This window comes from Mastomys coucha, unplaced genomic scaffold (assembly GCF_008632895.1).
Source record: "Mastomys coucha isolate ucsf_1 unplaced genomic scaffold, UCSF_Mcou_1 pScaffold21, whole genome shotgun sequence".
Classification (NCBI taxonomy): Eukaryota; Metazoa; Chordata; class Mammalia; order Rodentia; family Muridae; genus Mastomys; species Mastomys coucha.
Genome location: NW_022196904.1, coordinates 140,061,464 through 140,081,473, shown reverse-complemented (window position 1 = coordinate 140,081,473; position 20,010 = coordinate 140,061,464). Strand labels below are relative to the sequence as shown.

General features: G+C 44.2%; 2 protein-coding genes across 7 annotated transcripts in view; one reads left to right on the top strand and one right to left on the bottom strand.

Moving 5' to 3' along the window:
- Nucleotides 1-876: 876 nt before the first annotated feature.
- Hnrnpul2 (heterogeneous nuclear ribonucleoprotein U like 2) lies at nucleotides 877-15,413 on the bottom strand. Of its 2 annotated transcripts, XM_031389594.1 has the most exons (14): nucleotides 14,009-15,413; nucleotides 11,932-12,067; nucleotides 11,555-11,631; nucleotides 11,211-11,350; nucleotides 10,744-10,834; nucleotides 10,535-10,647; nucleotides 9,880-10,143; nucleotides 9,586-9,708; nucleotides 9,118-9,246; nucleotides 8,367-8,535; nucleotides 5,043-5,243; nucleotides 4,044-4,117; nucleotides 3,671-3,778; nucleotides 877-3,551 (listed from the first exon to the last, which is right to left on the bottom strand). In XM_031389594.1, exons 1-14 carry the CDS (start codon nucleotides 14,541-14,543, stop codon nucleotides 3,471-3,473), a joined length of 2,241 nt encoding a protein of 746 aa, XP_031245454.1. In that variant the 5' UTR covers nucleotides 14,544-15,413; the 3' UTR covers nucleotides 877-3,470. The 2 variants fall into 2 exon arrangements, 1 of the variants encoding a protein (XP_031245454.1); XR_004123491.1 differs by lacking the exon at nucleotides 4,044-4,117 and having other exon boundaries at nucleotides 3,511-3,551; nucleotides 14,009-14,836.
- The window catches only part of Ttc9c (tetratricopeptide repeat domain 9C), an 8,441-nt gene continuing 3,299 nt past the window's right edge, over nucleotides 14,869-20,010 (top strand). The window contains exons 1-2 of one of the 5 annotated variants that reach the window (XM_031389601.1): nucleotides 14,869-14,966; nucleotides 16,141-16,389. In XM_031389601.1, the coding sequence (XP_031245461.1) occupies nucleotides 16,152-16,389 (238 nt within the window). In that variant the 5' untranslated portion in view covers nucleotides 14,869-14,966; nucleotides 16,141-16,151. Of the gene's footprint in view, nucleotides 14,967-15,009; nucleotides 15,158-15,366; nucleotides 16,065-16,140; nucleotides 16,390-20,010 lie in introns of those variants that run through there. The other 4 variants (XM_031389598.1, XM_031389600.1, XM_031389599.1 and 1 more) reach the window with 4 other exon arrangements.

The following is a 20,010-nucleotide window of genomic DNA, read 5'->3' as shown; positions in this document are numbered from 1 at the left end:
TAGCACCACCATTTAAAATGATTTTTTTTTTGTCTATTTTTAAATTTTGTATTTATGGATTTTTTTGTTTTGTTTTCTTTAATGTTGTGTAGTTCAGACACACCAGAAGAGTGCACTAGATCCCATTACAGATGGTTGTGAGCCACCATGTGGTTGCTGAGAATTGAACTCAGGACCTCTGGAAGAGCAGTCAATGTTCTTAACTACTGAACCATCTCTCCAGTCCTAGCACCACCATTTAAGCTCATAATCATGGGTCACTCCAGTTCCAGGGGGTCCAATGCCCTCTTCTAGTCTCCAAAGGTACTGCACACGTGGTAGACCCAGACACAGGCAAAACATTTGTACACATACATAAAATTAAAAATAAAGATATTACTATAAACACACACCAGGTAGACAGATCCCTATATAGCTAGTTCTCAAGTGAAGGCATAGAACAGGGCACAACAGTCACACACACAGAGGTTATCCTTGGCTGTAACTAGTGTATCTTGATAAGTAAACATTGAAAAATAGATGCTTGACACTTAGTCCTTGGAACCTGTGTAAGCATAGGAGAAAGACTCCACAAAGTTGTCCTCTGACCACCATGTGACCCATATCCCCATTTTCTGCATGTACACTTGATCCCTGTGCACTTCTGTACATACACATACCAAAATTTAAAATAGGAAAATAAGATGGTTATAGTGACAAACACGTATAAAATGCAGCATTTTGGGTTTTAAGGCATGATGATCAAAAGAGTTCCAGGCTAGTCTGGGATATAAGGAGATTCTGCCTCAAAATAAATTTTTGAAAAAATACATTATTAAAATAAACACCTTCATGATCATTCCATTCCAGTCAGTACAGCCACAGGAGATAGGAAAATTCAATCCAAATGGTTATTTATTCTAAAACTGGAACTACTGTGTCTACATTTTTTGCCAGAATGGTGTAATGAGAACAGGGTAAGAGTTACATATGTAAACAATGACACAGTTACATTTTTAAAAATGGAACCCCCCTCCCCCATTTTTTTTACTGGCCACTTCCAAGAATGCTTTACAGGTTGTGCAAAAACATTTACAGGCTCCATGTGGTGTTTGTTTGTTTGTTTTTACAAGCTTTTCCACCTACAACTACAACAGACATCTGATAAAACACTAAACGACTCTTCTAAGGAAAACAAAACCAGAGATTCTCTTATTATCATAATCTATACCCCACACCCGCCCCAATAACATTTCTTTTCATAATAAAAACACAAGACAGAAACAAAATGCAGACATCCACTTTGATGCAGGAAACCTCCTGAACAGACCCAACAAGGATGTGGCAGTTTCATTCTCCATTCGACTAGAAAAACAGCTTTTTAAAAAGACTTTTCTGGTGTTGAAAATCAATAGCGAGTATACTCTCTAACCCCTGTTGCCCCAAACTTCGGTGTTAAGATTTTGCCCTTCTGAGGGCTCTACCACCTAAAATCCAGGTCACAGACTACTGTAAAAGTGTTATTTGTTGGAGGACTAAACATCTGAAGGGGCAGCTTCTGCCTTTGGAAGTTAAGTTTCCTATTATAACATAATCTTGTTCTAAGGGGATTTCTTTGGGCTCCAGTTTCTATCTTTTTGCCCTGACATTATAAACAATGCTTTCTTGAACTCCCTTTTTAATACCAGCGAGTTACAAAAGATGCATGCAATCATTCCACCCACTGCCACACACAAATCCATTTGTGGCACCATAAGGGACAAGTGCAATAGAAAAGACACAATATGAGCAAGCTTATCTCCTTCTAGGCCCCACTACAGCCTTGGAAAGAGGTCCTTGAGCAGAATGGTGTGTCCTAACAAACCAGAGACTCAGAATGAGGTCTGCCCACCCTGAGAGCCCTGCATTGAAAGGACATCAGGACAGGGAAGATCCAAATCTCAGCACAAGTTTAAACAAGAGAACTGCTCAGGCGAGGAAGTCGAAGTGAAGTATGTCCAGTAACTCAGCCCAGAGGTTTCCTCACCAGGAAGTGCTGTAGGATGCTGTTGCTGAGTAAGCTTTTAGCTAAGCAAGATGATTATTTAAATTGAAGATCAATATTGAAAGCACATTGCTATATCCTGCCCACATTCTTGAACCTAGCAACCTGTAGCTGTTCTGTCAAGAACTGGGAGGGTGTTGTTAAAGTTACAAACTATACGACCCCAAATGAAGTCTCTGATGAGAGGCCTCTTTGGGGACTTGAAGGGAAGCACCCGTGAAGGAATCCAGAATCCTGTTTGAAAGAGTTGGGAAAGGTGCTCGCTTACACGCACCCACACACACATTCACATAGTCTTCCCAAGTTTCTGCAGCCCAACTGAGCTGCCTCCCACCCCCAACCCCTTTCTACTCACTCTCTACCTGTGTATCAAAACAAAAATAAAACAAAAACAGCAGCAGGGCAGAGCCCCCTACATTGTATAAAATAGTTGCAATTCTCAGCACCTGGGCCTAACGGCCCACACCACAGGATTCACCTATGTACATATCCTGACGCAGTGAACAACGTCTTGCTGCGTTTCTGTGAGCTGAAACCCTGAGAATCATTCCTTCCCTCACACTTGTAAGAGGCAGGCAATATTAGTAAATGATTCCAGAGATCTCTTGCCTCTATCAACTCGGAAGACAGAGACTAGGGACTGGCAAATCACCATCTTCAGACTAAGGGCTCTGTTTCCACCCTCCTCTAGGCTTTATAGGAATTTACTGAATATAATATGGATAGGGACAAAGTGTTCTGCTCTGCAGTCCCCAAGAGCCCCCGTTCCCCTTGGCCTGGGAATCCTATATACTAAAACCACCCAACTAGCAGTCTCTGTGCCTTAGGCAGACAGCACAAAGGCACAACAAAGTGGACAATCTATTAACTCGATAGCCCAAGAGGGAAAGGTTGGTAAAGAAAATACAAACGGTTAGTTGGTGCAAGTGATTGATAAGAGCCAATTGTTTATTTCCACTGCCCTGGTCACAGGCACTCCCTCTGCCCCTGCTCCTGCCCTCTGTTCCCACTTCTGCTAGTAGAATTCCCTCATGCTGTTCCCCTTCTCCCCACAACACTCTCCCCTACTGGGCTACCAATCCAGCTGTCTTAGAATGCTGGAGGTGTCATTTTTAGTTCTTTTCCTATCTAGCTGCAGGGTACAGAATAGGCAGATCTAAGTGCTGCTTTCTGTGCAAATGTTTTTTTTGATTACAAATAACCTAACTAGGTTTGAAATGTTTTATAGAATAAGACAATATTTTTTCAACAAACTTTAAAAAAAATGTACAGTTTTGTTTCCATCCCCCCTCCCCCACCCCTGCTTGCACACCCTCCCCCCAACCACCCCTCCCTGGCAGCTCAGCCCCACCCTGACAGCCCCTGTTTTCCTTGGTTGTGTTTTAGGGGGTGCCTGGCACCCCCAGAGACTCAGCTTCATGGCTGACAGGCGAAAACAGCAGGGGCTTCACCGATACCCTTGGTAACCGTAGTAATTCCTGTAGTATCGGTCTCTGTCCTGTTGGTGGTGGTAGTAGTAATTCTGCCACTAGAAGAGAGGGAAACCCCATCACTTAAGAGCCAGAGCTGGCTGAGGATGAAGAGGCATTATATCATCCAGCTGGTCCTGTCCCCTTCACCCTCAATCTATCCCAAGATAATACTTACATCCCGGTTATACTGTCTGTAGTAGTCTCTGTATCTGTTGTACTCATAATCTCGACTGTAGAATCGTTCATAGTCACCCCTGTATCGGTCATAGAAATTACGGTAGCCCTGAGGAAGGAGAAAGAGGAGTGGTGACGATATATGGGTCTTCAGAAGCACAAACCCAGTTTCCCATTACTGAACAAGACATTTTTTTCATCTTGACACTATAAGCAGGGTAAATTCTTTTCCCGGTTAAATTCTTCCAGATGAACATATTAAGTGGGCAAAACCCTAAAGCCCTAAGAAAACAGCCCAAACCCCTCTGCTCCCCCAAGTCAATAGGAATGGCTTCACAGCCCAGAGGGAGGAGCAGAAGGAGAGCTGCACTCACCCCTCTGTTTCCAGACTGCCCCCAGTACTGCTGCCCGTAGGCCCGGTTGTCGTAGCCTCGGCGCTGCCCGCCCACTGGAAGAGAAATGGAGAGGGCGCTCAGACAGCTGGCATAGGGTCCTGGCTCCACATCTGAGTGGAAATCAAAAAGCTGGAGCCAAAGGCAATACTAGGGGAGGAGGAAGAGGCTTGGTCTGGCCAGGCTCACACACTGTTAATTAAAGCACCAGCCAGGATCTTTTATTAAGAGTCTGAGAGGGGAGGGCACAAGAATAGACACAAGAAAACAAAGCCACCCTGCTTTTGAAGCTCCCCAATCCTGCAAAAACATTTTAGATGACAAAAGGATACATGGCAGAGTTAGAAACATGAATTAAAAACTGCCATTCACAGGATCAGACTCTCAGCCCAGAAAGGGATCTGAGGTGTCTTATGGCCTATACCCATCACTGTACAGAAAGAAAACAAAATCTACATTACTCAAGGCTAGAAACCAGTTATTCCCAGTGTCTAGTACATAGCTAGCACCGACCACCTGCTGATTTTCAGTTGCACACACATACATACACACTTCTGAAAAAAGTAATTATAAATATACACCGGGGATTTAACTGACAAACTAGACATTCTGAGGAAAAATTAATCCCACTAATAACTAACTTCCTTTGTAAAACTCTAAAAAGAGGAAGAATCCATTCACTTTTGTCTGCGAGACTGGATTGATTTGATAAAGTATCAAGAGATCTTAAGATGAAAATTAGATTTCACTGCACATCCTTAAGACTGCAGTGAGGTGGGGAACCAACTTGCTCGCTTTCATGGAAACTAGGCATATGATGAGGCACTGTACTATTTCAAGGAAACGTTTTCCTGCCCCATAGTACCTATCTTCCGGCTGGAAGATTATGGGGCAAGCATATGAAGCGGGGTACAGGTACAGGAAGAAGTAAGCTTCATCAGGAAGGCTGCTCACTGTGGGCAGCCAGTCTCCAGGACTCACCATAGCCTTGGCCTCGGCTTCGGTTCTGCCGGTTTCTCTTGTTGCGGTTGTTCCGGCGGTTTGTCCGCTTCTCAGAGGGGGGCAGTAGCTTCCTTGCTTCCTCCTTGTATTTAGTAACAATGGGTTGAGCTTCCTCTTTTTCCAGCTCCCCATATGTCACCTCATCCATATAGTCGCATTTCTCAGGCAGAGAGAAGTTGGCTATAAGAATAAGAGAGAAGCTTGTGGGCCTAGAAAGTGCACAGACAGGGTAAGAATACATGAAAATCTACCAGAGGAAGCAGACTTTAGTTTTTGGTGGTTTCAGGGAATCAAATCAGGGCTTTGTGAATGTTAATCAAGTGCTCTCTCACTGAGCTATATCAAGTTTTTGTTTGTTTTTCACATTTTGAGACTTAGTTATAAGGCTAGCTAGCCTTAATTGCCTTAGCGTCTTGCCTCTTCAGGAACAGCATTACAGTTATGAGTCTATAACTGTTATTATTTATCGAGACAGGAGCTTTCTACGTAGCCCTGGCTATCCTGGAACTCACTATGTACATCTGGCTTCGAAGTCTGAGATTCACCTCTCTGATGGGATAAAAGATGCACCATGCCCAGCTTTGTTATTAATAGTATATGTCTAAATCACACTAGTCTTTTAAAGACAGGGCCCTTCACAGAATCTAGAGCTCACCATTCTTCTGTTGACACCCTGCTCAATGGTGGGATTTCAGAAGTGTACACAGGGTTCCTGGCTTGTTATCTGAGGATTTGAGTACTAGGAACAAAATTCTAGGCTTCATGCTTATGAAGGGCTGAGCCAGGTAGCTCTTTTGTTTTTTAGATATAAGGCTTCATGCTGCTCAGGGTGGTCTAAATCTTTCTGCCTCTTGCCTTCTGAGAACTGGGATTACAGTTATTGTTGTTGTTACCATACTTTGCTTCTCTTTTCAGTTTTTTCTCCTCTCCTTTGAAATAGTTTTATTATGTATAACTCGGGCTGGACTTTTGCTTGCTATGCAGTTTGTGCCCACTTCAAATTCAAGAACCTCCTGGCTTACCTTCAAGTGATAGGACAACAGGTCTGCTCATCACAGCAAGCCAAGCCTAAGACTTCCACAGCTTAACTTAGCAATGCTCTAAAATGTGCTAGGCTCATACCAACTCACTCTTAAATAAACTGTTTTTCTGAGACATGGTCTCATATAGCTCAGGCTGGCCCAGAATGCCCGTTTTTTCTTTTGTTTTTTTGAGGCAGGGTTTCTCTGTATAGCCCTGGCTATCCTGGAACTCACTCTGTAGACCAGGCTGGCCTCGAACTTAGAAATCCACCTGCCTCTGCCTCCCAAGTGCTGGGATTAAAGGCGTGCGCCACCACGCCCGGCGATTTATAAGTTCTTAAGTAATTTGTAATAAATTTGCAGTGAGTTATCAGAAACACAGGCTAAATGTAACTGAGAAAGTTTTGGTGTTACTTAGAAAAAGTTGGTCTCAGGAGAGATAATAGTTAAAAGCACCTTATTGTCCTTGTAGAGGACCTAGGTTCAGTTCCCAGCACCCATACAGTACTTAGAACCATCTATAATCGTAGTTCAGGAGTTCTTGATGCTGTCTTCTGACCTCCAAGGGCACCACCATGCACACATTTAATTTAATACATATACATACATAGAAATAAAATAAGTAAACCTAGAGAGAGAAGGGTGGGGGAAGAGAGAAAAATGTGGTTTTATGTAGCCTCCCTGGCCTATAACTTCCTGTCTAGACCAAGTTGGTCTCATATTCATAAAGATGTACCCGTCTCGGCCACTGCTGGAATCAAAGGCAAGCACCACTGGCCAAGAAGCAACATTATTAGAGCTTCGAGCTGGAACTGAAGGTATAGGTGAGGGTATTACACTTGCCTCACATGTACAAGGCCCTGGGTTTTATCCATGTATGTGCACAGTTACACAAAGAAGCTAAAGGCATCTGCATGCTACTAAAGGCCTCTCATTTTATCAGTTATACATGATGGCCAAGTACGCCATCTGCTGGTCTCTGGACATCAAGTTCACAGACTGTATCATAGTGCTTTGTTTTTGTTTTTGTTTTTGTTTAGAGACAGGGTTTCTCTGTGTATGTAGCCCTGGCTGTCCTGGAACTCACTCTGTAGATCAGGCTGCCTCAAACCCAGAAATCTGCCTGACTCTGCCTCCCCAGTGCTGGGACTAAAGGCCTGTGCCACCACTGCCCGGCTAAAATTAATTCTTATAAATTCAAATGCTCCAGGTCATAGATATGAGAACGGATTCCCACAGCTAGGGGTTCTGAGCTTCCATAGCCTGCAGTTCACGGGGTAAGTGGGGTACCATAAGCTAAAGGAAACCTGATGAAAATATGATCTAAGGAGAACATGAAGCAAAACCAATCAACATAGTCAACACTGCCCTGAAAGGACAGTACCCTCAGGCAAAATCAAATCAAGAAAATAAGCAAAAATGAAAACAAAACACAAACCTATTAACATACCAGAAATCAAGACACAGGGAAAGACAGTTTCTAGCTATCACTACTGTATTTTTTTTTTCCCCATAGTATTTTTGCGTTTTCAAGATAGGGTTTCTTTGTGTAGCCCTGGCTTTCTTGGAACTCACTCTGTAGACCAGGCTGGCCTCGAATTCAGAAATCCGCCTGTCTCTGCCACCCAAGTGCAGGGATTAAAGGCGAGCGCCACCACTGCCCAGCACACTACTGTATTTTAATTTGAACCATAACAATCATCTTTGCCACTTTCATGAAATATCAATCTGAATTTTAAAATTTTAGTTATGAGGGTGAAGTTCATTTAATATGCTATTTCCCAATGACTAGGGCAGTGCTTGACAAGTAAATACTTATTTAAATAATTGACTCAAGCTCTTTCTTCCTTTACTTCAAGTATCTTGTTTGGATTTAAACATCCCATTTCTCATTCTTCCATTTTTTTGAGACAGCATCTCATTTAGCTCAGACGAGCCCCCAACTCCTTATTCTCTTGCCTTCATCTTCCAAGTGCTGAAATTAGAGACATGCATCACTCTGCCTTTTTTCCCATCCAAGATATGGTCCTACTACATCAGGCTAGTCTCACCTAATTCATAATCTTCCTTCCCGAACATCTCGAGTGCTGGGATTACAAGCATGTACTACCATGTACAGATATTTACCCCCTTTTATTCGACTCATTAGTTTACCCACAGCAATTATAGCTACTAAATTGCTCTTGAATTTACACTTTATATGTTGAGAGTCACTCTTGGTGACAAGCAGGGTTGTCCTAACCAGGGAGTGGATTCTCTAATCCATGAAATTTTAGCCCACCTTTCATCTCCAGCATTATAGACTCAGGCACATCATCTCCCTCCACTTCTTTCCTCAACTCCAGCCTCTTCTTCCAATCTTCCTCATTAGGAACAACTACCACCACTTTCCTGGAGAATGACTTGAACAGCAATAACTTTCTTCGTTGGCCAGAGTTGTACACATTACACTAGTGATAGGAGTAATAACATGTTTAAGGATAAAGGTCACTACTAAACTTATGAAAGAAAACTCTATCTTCTATAACTGAAGCATCAGATTAGAAGTCAATACACAATTTCCTTTAGTAATAATCACTATTATTATCATTGCTTTGTGGTAATCAGGATCAAACCTAGGGCTCTGCTTGAAAACTGCTCTACCAGTGAGCTAGAACCCCAGCTCTCCTTTAATTTTTGAGATACTACTCAACAAATATTGAGATACTACTCAACATCAGGAAAACTGAAGTTTTAAAAGAGAGGTAAAAGACTTGTCCAAGAGCCAGGATAGATTGAAGAATTCAAATAAAATAAATGAATGAATCCAAATCTCCTTCTCTCTCCCTATCATCTGAATTCAGACACTCTCAGTAAACTTTGTAAGTTTAAGTACATTACATAACTCACAAGCAGAGAGTCATTAGGTAACCTGAGTCTATTCCTTATTTCAGTTCTATATGTGATCCCAGTCTAACTTTAAAAAAAAAAAACACAAAATTTTCATTTCTGGATCTCCTTTAAAACTAGATTTCTCTTGAATGTCTGCATACCTGATCAAGAATAAAGTTCCTCTTTGATCGTGAAGCAATCTGGACCAGCTTACTAAGGCACTGGGAGGCTTGCTGAACTAAGAGGTCTCGGCTTTTGGGGTCCATCTCTGGCTCCTCAAGCCCCTTCATCTGATGAATGAGAAATACAAATACACAGCAAGTTCAGGAGTACAAAAGTCAACTGTTCAAATTCTACAAGGGTCACAGGAACTCATCACACTGTTGATTTCCTGTAGTAGTCACTTCTATACTTAATCTGGATTTATTGCAGGTTGTATGTCTGCAGAAATTTGACAATTCAGGAGAGGCGGGACATATCTTAACACACTGACAGTGTGTGTGAGGTCTTTGTTCTTGTACACTTCAAAGATACCCGAATTCCTGACTAACAATAGGCTGTTAAAGATTCCCAGGGTCTCCACAGCAAGCACCATAGCTAATTCTCTTTCCCCCCTCTCAGCAACTGACCCTCATTTGAGTGAGCACAGTCTCAGCTCCCAGAACATTGTATCTCCTCTCAGGATTTTCTTTTGCATATTTCAGTGCCCACTGGGTCTTTCCAGATCCTGGAAGTCCCACCATCAGAATCACCTGCAAGTAAAAGAAACAGCAATGAAATAAAATGAATCCATTTTATAAAATCCAACTTTCTTTAGAAAATAGTTATATTTTCCCTATCCAAGTTTGATAGTAACTTTAGAATACACTTGAAAGTACATATCTACCACTCTCCTAAAGCATGAAGCCTATACTTCTGCATACCTCACATTCCTCTATGGTCTTGGGAGGGACTGCAGTGCGCACACGCTCCTCAACAGGCACAGCATGGATGAACACAAACTCTTCTGGTGGTGGGAAAAAGGGCTCCTCCTTCTGACCAAAGTTTAATTCTATGACACAATTCTTGCAAAGGACATGGGGTAGAAGGGCTCGATCTGCCAGAGATTCCTTGTTGATTCGGAATGCCACACCCAAGTCTTCTCCATTCTTGGAGAAGGATAGCTCAACTTCTCCAGTCTCAAAATTCTACAAGGACAAAAGCACAAGAGCACTTGCAGGTTGACAGGTTTTAAGGACAATGAAATGTTACTGCTTATTTATGTATTTTTTAACATTGGGAGGATGGAGAGATGGGTCAGGGGATAAAGACACTTGTCACCCATGTATGATACCACAAATTTGGTCCCTAGAGCCCACATAGTAGGAGAAAACTGTCCTGACTTCCACATACACACTTTGATATGCACCCTCCTCCTCAAATAAATATAGAAGTAACTGAATGCTGGTGCTATTGCACATCTCAACCAAGCAATGCATCCAATGTATAAAAGCCAGTGGTTGGTAGGAAGCATAGCTGAATCCTCTCAGCCTTTTCTCTACCCCTTGCTACAAATCCACAAATTTCAGGAACACTCACAGCAAAACAGCCAATAACATCATTCTCCCCAAAAGTCTGGCCAAATTCCTCAAACTGCCCGTTTTCTGCTTTGAGTCCTCTTCCATCAAAACCATAGGAGAATTCATCTTCACCTAGAAGAGTCAACAATCAATTACCTACCTGCAAAGTTTCCACAGAGTAAGGAATATGGTAACAAACACAAAAAAGAAGTTACAAAATAACCTTACCAAGCTGGGAACAGGAAAAATCAACAGACCACCCAACTCGAAGGAGAGAAACTTCTGTGCAGCCTTCTTTCATTGGGAGATTCTGAGTTACCTGGTCAAGTCAGAAAATCAATTCTTAGGTCTATAACAAATGCAGGTGCAAAGTCTGAATTACAAAGATAAGATTCATATACAAACTGGAAAGAAAAAAAAAAAACAGCTCAATACTAGAAAAAGAACTTTTACTAAACCTAAACCAAAGTTGTGGGCCTGGGACTATAGCTCAGAGATATAGCGCCTCACACAAGGCACTGAGATCAATCACAACAGCACATAAAACAAATAACAAAACAGTGTCTTAAGAGTCAATTTGTTGCTCAGTGTTAAGGGTATGTTCAAGCAGGCTGCCCTTTTCTGAACTAGTGAAACACTAGATGGGAGTCTAATACACAGTTTAAATTAATAAATGGTTTTCAACAATGACTTACCTTGGCCTCAAAGCATACTTTTCCCTTTGTTACTCCATAAGTACTTCTTGCTCCAGACCAAAGAGTAGGGAATTTTTCTGAGAAAAGTGGCTGGCCTCCATATCGGTCTTTGCTTATTTGAAAATGGAGATCCGAGGTATCTGTTAAGAAAGATGCAACTGGTTTTATACAGCTGAGCAAACAAATACAAACACTATCCAAGTACCCAAGCCATGAAATTTTACTCTCAAAAGTCATTTTTAATTTTTAGATCACTCCAGAGGCGCAGGAGGATCACAGAAGCCCGCCTGAAATACATAACAAAGCCCTATCTCAAAAAACAACGCAATCTTCTTTATACATACACGTGTCCAGGTTCACTAGCGTCTGATCCTCCTCTTCATCTTTTGCTTCTTCTTCTGGAGGTGGTGGGGACTTTGAGCTATAGGCAGGAGAGGAGAGCAAATGCAATGTAACCAAAGCTACCTTCTTTGAGGTATTTGTGTGGCGCTGTCCATCTTAAACTATCAGTGAATTACCAAATTCCAGCAGACAGCTTCTTCTAGTCAATGAGAAAAGAGAATATGATGGAATAGTTTCCATCATAGATTTATTTGCTCTAAAAGTTATGTCTATGAGGACCTAATCCAGTTTTCAATCCACCCCTCCTTCCACACTGCAATCAACCATAGGAATACCAAAAGCAGAGCAGACACTCCCATCAAGGGAGTGTTTCCCTCACCGGCTGTGGTAAGCCTCCTCCCGGAATTCATAGTAAGCTCGGCCATGTTCATCCTTCTCATCCCGCTGTCTCTTTACCCCCCGCCGCTCACCATCTGAGCCTGCTGGTTTTGACTTTTCACTATCTTGGTCATCTCCTACAAAAGGGAGGGAAAGAAAATCAGTAGTTTTTATACTGGAGCATAGAATGAGCTCAGAACTAAAAGAATCTGAGTTAACTTTAGGAAACTGAGGGTATCTGATTGAGACAGAGTGTTCCTATTATACCCATGTTTTATTTCCAAATTCCAAAAATCACTGGTTAAGATGGGCGGGGGGTGGGTAGGGTGGGATGGAGGGGAAACTACTATGGGCCATTTAAATTGGGCAATTTTTCCATTCTAAATTTATTTCCTTCAATCAAGCCAACCTGGCAGATCTCCCACTGATAGGGTAGAAAGCATCCCTGAAGGCTTTTAAAAACCTTCACAGGTGAATTTCAATTCTCATCAGACCTGGATTTATGGTAAGTACTTAATGACTATTTTCTAGCACTTTTCAGCAGCTACTTGACACAGAAGCCTTACATTTTCTTTAAGAGATTACCTTTTCTGCATTAAAACGCACAGCCTTACAATGGCAGGTGTATTTTTAACAGGAACTTGAAAGTTACCAGAGAAATTCTTAGGTCACAAGCAAACCATAAATAACACTGCATCTTTACTGCAAGGAATTCGGGGCAGGAAGGTGGTGTTACATATTAAGTAACATTCTTTTTTGTTGTTGTTGTTTCTAGACAGGGTCTCACTATGTAGTCCTGCTTGTCCTAAAACTCACTATTTAGATCAGACTGGCCTCAAACAGAGATCTGCCCGCCTCTGCCTTCAAGTGCTGGGACTGAAGGCCTGTGACACAAAACTTCTTTACACAGAGTAACACAAGGAGTTTTTCCTTAGGCTTTAATATTTTGAAGGCTTAATTCCTCTAAATCACTCCCTTATCCTTCAATGCTTTTTATCTGCTATTTGGGATAACACAAATTAAGAGTTATGTAATAGGACTTCGGTCCCAGGACACCAGACACAACAAAAACCCCAAACAACTATACTTTGCCTACAATCATTGTAAAATGGATTCCAATTTTATAACACTAACAGCCAAAACAAAAAACAAGAAACAACAAAACAATGCAAAAAACTCTAAGGCAAGAAAACCTACTTGAAAGTACTTAGAAGCAGCTCTGCCTCCTCTGATAGATACTCTATAGATTAGCTCTAACCATGCAAGCATTTCAAAAGGAGACAGGCCATTAACTCCTGGGGGAAGTTTCCACAAATCTACCACAAAGTTACTCCAATGGTCCACTAGAACCAACCCCTCAATCATTTCAGCTCAGTTAGTTAGGAGCCTTAAGGCACCAGTGTAGAATAAGTCTATGCTTATCTACAGCCTAGACAGGAGAATTGAAATATAAACACCACAGGGTCAAAGTAAAAAGCCCCAGTCAACTAACATGTTACTACAATGTTACCAGCCTAAGAGTTTCTCTTTGCTAGTGAATGATTAAACCCAATGGCTTCACACACACTGTCTCCTACCGCTTAAGCAGGAAGAAGCAAGGTGACATATCTACAGTCTCTTTGAGAACAGCATTTCACAGACTGTTTATTGTTTAGCGTTTTTAAGGTAAGGAACTGTCAGGCCTAAGCTTCCAACTGGTCTCTGTCGATCGCCAATTTCTCAGCATCTTTTCGGCTAAAGGTATTCAGCTAAAAGGGGGGTGGGCACCAGAAGACTGATCGACAGGTAGCTCGAAAGCAATACACACACACACCACTTCCATCCACTAACACCAAGGAACACCGTTAGGCAGGAACCTCCCTCCTGCAAACAGTGGAGAGACGAGACGCCCAAACCTTCAAAAAGATGGGCAGCGGATGAAAGCCACCTTCCCAGGGAGAATCTCATCAAACAGCCACTATAACACTGCACTTTCGGGCAAGTGGAAACAAGGAATCAGATAGCGCGGTGCAGGGTGGGGTGCTGGATCGGAGACGCACCCGGCAGGTTGAAGCCGGGCTCTACTGCCAGTTCCTCACCTTGCTCCTCTACGGCCTTGTCAACCGGCGCCTCGGATCCCGGAGTCTCGTCTCCGCTCCGTTCCTCCGGCCCGTCTTCCTCCCCCTTGCCGTTGTCATGCTCTTCGCCACCATTTACCCCACCTGACCCAGCCGTGGCCTCCGCCGGTGTGTCGGAAGCTTCGGGCTCGGCCTCCATGGCTGACGTCTCCGGGGGCTCCGGAGGCGGCTGCGCGGCCTGGCCCAAAGCCTGAGCAGGTGGTGGTTCCTCGTCTTCGTCCTCAAGCAGCGCCTCCTCGTCCTCCTCGTCGTCGTCGTCGTCCTCCTCCTCGTCGTCCCCGCCCGGGCCTCCGCCCGACGCGGCCACAGGCCTAGGCTCCGCCTTGCAGGCCCCACCGGGCCCGGCCCCACCAACGCCGGCCTCGTCCTCTAGCATCTCAGCATCCAGTGCCTCCTGAAGCCGCTGCGCAAGATCCATTTTGAGGCCGCGCGAATCCAGGCCCCGCCGCTGAAGCTCCGACCGCAGCTCGGTCACTTTCAGCCGCTTCACCTCCATCGCCGCCGTCGCCTCCTCCGCCTCCCGCCGCCTCCTCCCCTGCGAACTGTCGACCGAGCCCGACCGCGCAGGCGCCGCCGCCGCCCGCCTCCGCCTCCCGCGCCAGCACTGAGCCCGCGCTAGCAAGCGCACGCACACGGAGGCAGAGGCCGCGCTGATTTCGCGGCGTGTTTGTGTCGCCTTCCTCCTGCCCTGCCCCTTTCGGCTCACGGAGCCCAAAACAAAACGGTGGGGAGCAGCTTCCGACACACTCTGCACTCGACCGCGGGGGAGTGCGCGCCGAGGACGACCGAGTTCCCTCACTTCTCCTCCCTCCTCGCAGAGATCCGGACCAATCAGCGCAGGCGGCACGACCGCGCAGCCGCACGGGGGCCTGAGTCGGGCAAGGCTGGCTGCGGCTCAAGTGCCTCGTAGCACGGAAGCGTGAGCGCGCTCCTCTCTCCGTACTTTAGTTGTAGGCTCTGCGCAGTCGCGCCGGAGTCCCGCCCACCTCGCGTCTCTTACTTCCTGCTGGCTCCCAATTACCGGAGCACCCTAGGTCTTATTCGATGTCCTCTCTTGCTTATTCTTTGCCTGCGACTCCTGAGACTAGTAACCGAAGGCAAGCTGGAAGGGTGGGTGGTGCAGGGTTTTCGTAGCTAGTAGGGAGAGGCCTTTCCAGCACCCAGGGGGAAGAGAGCAATGCCGGGACCTCTTTCTGTGCTTAAACATCTACCCAGCAACAGAGCGTCCAACCCCACCCCTTCCTTCTCTCATTGGCCAGCTTGAATCGTAGTCTGTTGCTCTGATTGGTCATCCGATGTCGTGCGGCTTTTTTTCCTATTGGAGAAGTGGCCGGGAATTTTTTTTTTCCGGGTTGGTCCGCTGGGGAGGCGGGGCCGGTTCTGCGGGATTACTTTTCTAGACTCGTTTCTGATTGGGTGATATGACGCAATGCGCGCGCCCCATTAGATGCTAAACTGCTGGCCGGTCTGATCTCTTCCTCTCTGTGATCCTGCACTTAAACTGAATTCCTGGAGTAGTCTTCCGGGCTTGGTCCTCGGCTGGGGTGCAGTTGTTGGGCACAGTGCCCTCAACCTCTTGGGCCTCACCTGTGGACTGGAGACTCAGGCCTCACTCACTTCGGTTCCTCAATTAACAGCAGAACCATCAACAAATGTTTGTTGGATTAGGACAAATAAAGAGGTTGGAAAGGAGCGAAGCCTTTATGACTCGTTTCAGTAGTTCCGCCTACTCCATTTTCTTCCAGGTCAGGGGGTGTGCCTCAGAGAAAGAAGGAGACGACTTTTGCGGGCAGTCACACACTTCGAACGTTTAGTCGGGCCTTTGGATTTCCCTAGAGTCTATAATCACGACGGGAATCTCTTCTCATGGAATTCATTTGGTCTATGGCTTCTCTACCCTCACACCATTCCTTTTTTTAGTTTGCGGAACTTCTGGAAACTGAAAACTACCACAGTAGGGTAGATGGAAGTAGTAAAATCAGCAAAACTCAAATCCCTGCGAGCCTCTTGAAGGAGGGTAATTTTCTGCTTACGAAATTGATGCTCTAATCATTTATTTTGATCCCAGCTTCAGTTTCTCTTTCATCTAACAGTTCCTAAAGTCATGGAGAAGCGCCTTCAGGAGGCTCAGCTATACAAGGAGGAAGGAAACCAGCGCTACCGGGAAGGGAAGTACCGAGATGCCGTGAGTAGGTACCATCGAGCTCTTCTTCAGCTGAGGGGTCTGGACCCAAGCCTGCCTTCCCCTCTACCCAATCTGGGACCTCAGGGCCCAGCTCTCACACCGGAGCAAGAAAACGTACTGCACACCATCCAGACCGACTGCTACAACAACCTAGCTGGTAAGTATGGGACTGGAGGGTGGGCAGAGCATCAAGACACTACCACAGGACCAGGCAGTGATGGAGCGTGTCTTTAATCTCAGTACTCAGGAGGTAGAGGCAGTTTGAATACAAAGCGAGTTCCAGGACAGTCAGGGCTACACAGAGAAACCCTGTCTCTGCAAAACAAAAAGCAAAACTAACAGAAAAAGATAGAATCATCAAGCCCTTTGAACATTGGAAGACGTTCTTTTTTTTTTTTCTTAAAGATTTATTTATTTATTATATGTAAGTACACTGTAGGTATCTTCAGACACCCCAGAAGAGGGCATCATATCATTACTGGTGGCTGTGTGCCACCATGTGGTTCCTGGGATTGTTGAACGCAGGACCTTCAGAAGAGGAGTCAGTGCTCTTAACCACTGAGCCATCTCCTCCAGCCCGGAAGAAGACATTGGTTCTCGCTGCCACCTGGTTATTTACCAAAGGATTGAAACCTGTTCCCAATCTGTAGAGCACTCCAAAAGCAGGCGGGATTTCTCAAGCCTTACTTGAAACTACTACTTCCTGGGCTCTAAACCCCAGATATTGATTTAGTGAGTCTAGGGTGGGATACCAATGGGTTTATCTGGAGGATTGTTGCTAACACCTGTAATTCCAGCACTGGAGAAGCCCAAGTAGAAAAATGGCTTCAAGCTTGAGATCCAGACTAGCCTGTGATGTGTGGTATACCCTGTTTCAAACAAGTAAGAATGAGTTGAAAAATGGAAACAGTTATAGTCCTGGGGATGTTCCATTTAAGAAATGGAACACGGGGCTGGAGAGGTGGCTCAGTGGTTAAGAGTGCCGACTGCTCTTCCAACGGATGTGAGTTCAAATCCCAGCAACCACATGATGGCTCAAAGCTATCCATAATGAGATCTGATGCTCTCTTCTGGGATATGTGACAACTACAGTGTACTACATATAATAAATAAATAAATCTTAAAAAAAAAAAGGATGGTTACATAGGATTCATAGATGTGACATTTATGACAGAGTGTTAGGTGTTTAGGTCACTACACATTGATCTATGTAAGTGTCATAGTGGTTCTTTCAGAGTAGTCTAAGGAAATCACCAAGTACCCAGTAAGGAGTAGATTTAAAGTTATACCCAGACAAACAGTCTTAATTCCCAGAGCTTAAATGTTTATTGCAAGATTCTGTGTCCTTTAAAAAATAGAAAATGTACTAAGGAATTTGCCAAAGATCAACTTTCTTAAAGAAGCCTTCAGTACTGAAGCAATAGTTTAATTTTACTTATTCTCTAGCAGTTTTATTTTCTTCAAATTATATTTAAATTTTCATTTGTTTGTGTATACTTTCCACTTTGTGATGCCCTGATAATATTTAATCATTGCTTGAACTCAGTTGCTCCTCAATAGAGATCAGTGAAGCCTTATATCCTAGAGTACTTTCCCTAAGCTGGCAAAATCCTACCTCAAAGCTGGGGCCCAAAGGTAGAGTGGGACAATAGGATTGAGTGTATTATATCTTATCTAGTATTTTCACTAAGCTGTTAAATCAGATCCCTCCTCTCTAAGCTCAAAGACCTCAAAGACCTCTTCCTTCTAATGTCTATGAAAAGGATTTCCTTTGTTTCATGGGTTGTTGCTGGTTTTCCTACCTCAACTGACACCCCAACCCCAGATGGCTAGCATTACTGAAATATATTTCTCACTGATCCCAGCACTTAGGAGGCAGAGGCAGGTGGATTTCTGAGTTCGAGGCCAGCCTGGTCTACAGACTGAGTTCCAGGACAGCCAGGAAACTACACAGAGAAACCTTGTCTTGAAAAATAAAAAAAAAAAAAAAGATATTTCTTGTGAAATCTGTTTCAACACATGATGAGATGTCTAATCAAGCCTGGGGGGAGAGCACTTTATTATTTAGACTAAACAAGGTTAGAGAGATGGCCCAGTAGTTAGGAACACTGACTGCTCTAGCAGAGGATCAGAGTTCAATTCCCAGCACCCACATGGTGATTTATAGCCATCTCTAACTCCAGTCTCAAAGGATATGACCCTGCCCTCCCTTCTTACCTCCTCAAGCACTTGGCACACACATGGTTTACATACATAAATAAAGGCAAACACTCATACACATAAGAGTGTGTGTGTGTGTGTGTGTGTGTGTGTGTGTGTGTGTGTAAAATCATCAAGGTGCCTGCCTTGTTCTCTTTACTCTTTGCTTCTAGTATAGTGTCTGATAATAGTCAGTGCTTGGTTAATAGTTATCAGTTGAAATATTAAAGCTAAAGTTTTGGATTAATTGACCTGTGGAGAACACCCCGTGTAAAGCCTGCTTAGTAGTGTTCTAGCAGAGATGTAATCATAGTCCAGGCTTGTTAATGGCTTCATTATACCTGAATCTCTGCTACCTGAACATGATTTAGTTAATGTTTGATATTTTTAATTATATTTAATTCTCATAGCTGTTAAATAGAATGTCTTTCCCTTGTGTTTTTTACTTTTAAAAAATAATTTTTTTTTTTTTTTGAGACAGGGTTTTTCTGTATAGCCCTGGCTGTCCTGGACCTCACTCTGTAGACCAGGCTGGCCTCGAACTCAGAAATCCACCTGCCTCTGCCTCCCAAGTGCTGGGATTAAAGGCGTGCGCCACCACTCCCGGCAATTATTTTATTTTTAATTATGTGTCTATGGGTATGTGTACTTGTCAAGGCAGATGCCTATGGTGTTCAGAAGAGGGCATCAAATTCCCTGGAGCTGCAGTTACAGGTGGTTGTGAGCCATCCAATGTAGGTGCTTGAAAGCAAACTTGGGCCCACTGCAAGAGCAATATGTGTTCTTCACCACTGAGTCATCACTCCATCCCCTTTACTTTTATTTTTGGTGGTGGTGGGGATTGAACTGAGAGCTCAAATATCCCAGGTGGTCAATCAGTCTACTGAGCCACAACCTTTCCTTAAGGCAGAACATCGTCTGGAACATTGCCTCCTCCAAGTCCACTCACAGTGACACACTTTGACACACATCCTCCAACAAGGCACCACACCTCCTAATCTATCTCAAGTAGAGTTACTCACTGATGACACAGCATTTAAACACATGAACCTGTGCCTGTGACTATCATACTGAGGATGGCCTTGGATTCTCTTTTTTTTTTTGGCTTTTCAAGACAGGGTTTCTCTGTGTAGCCCTGGCTGTCCTGGAACTCACTCTGTAGACCAGGCTGGCCTCAAACTCAGGAATCCACCTGCCTCTGCCTCCTAAGTGCTGGGATTAAAGGCATGCGCCACTACTGCCCGGCCAACCTTGGATTCTTTTTTTTTTTTTTTTAAAGATTTATTTTTATTTATTTTATGTGCATGAGTACACTGTAGCTGTACAGATGGCCATGAGCTATCGTGTGTGTGGCTCCTGGGGATTGAACTCAGGACCTCTGTTGGCCCCACTCGCACTCCTGCCCCACTCACTCCGGCGTAATTCACTGTAGCTGTCTTCAGACACACCAGAAGAGGGCATTAGATCTCATTACTGGTGGTTGTGAGCCACCATGTGATTTCTGGGATCCGAACTCATGACCTTCGGAAGAGCAGTCAGTGGCCTTACCCGCTGAGCCATCACCCCAGCCTGACCTGGG

Excerpts from the sequence above, each read along its gene's own strand:
- Hnrnpul2 (XM_031389594.1), bottom strand. The coding sequence starts at position 14,543 with ATGGAGGTGAAGCGGCTGAAAGTGACCGAGCTGCGGTCGGAGCTTCAG. Across the intron at positions 3,779-4,043 it reads GGCAGTCTGGAAACAGAGGG|GGCTACCGTAATTTCTATGA; the intron begins GTGAGTGCAGCT and ends CTCCTTCCTCAG. Across the intron at positions 3,552-3,670 it reads ACAGACAGTATAACCGGGAT|TGGCAGAATTACTACTACCA; the intron begins GTAAGTATTATC and ends CCTCTCTTCTAG.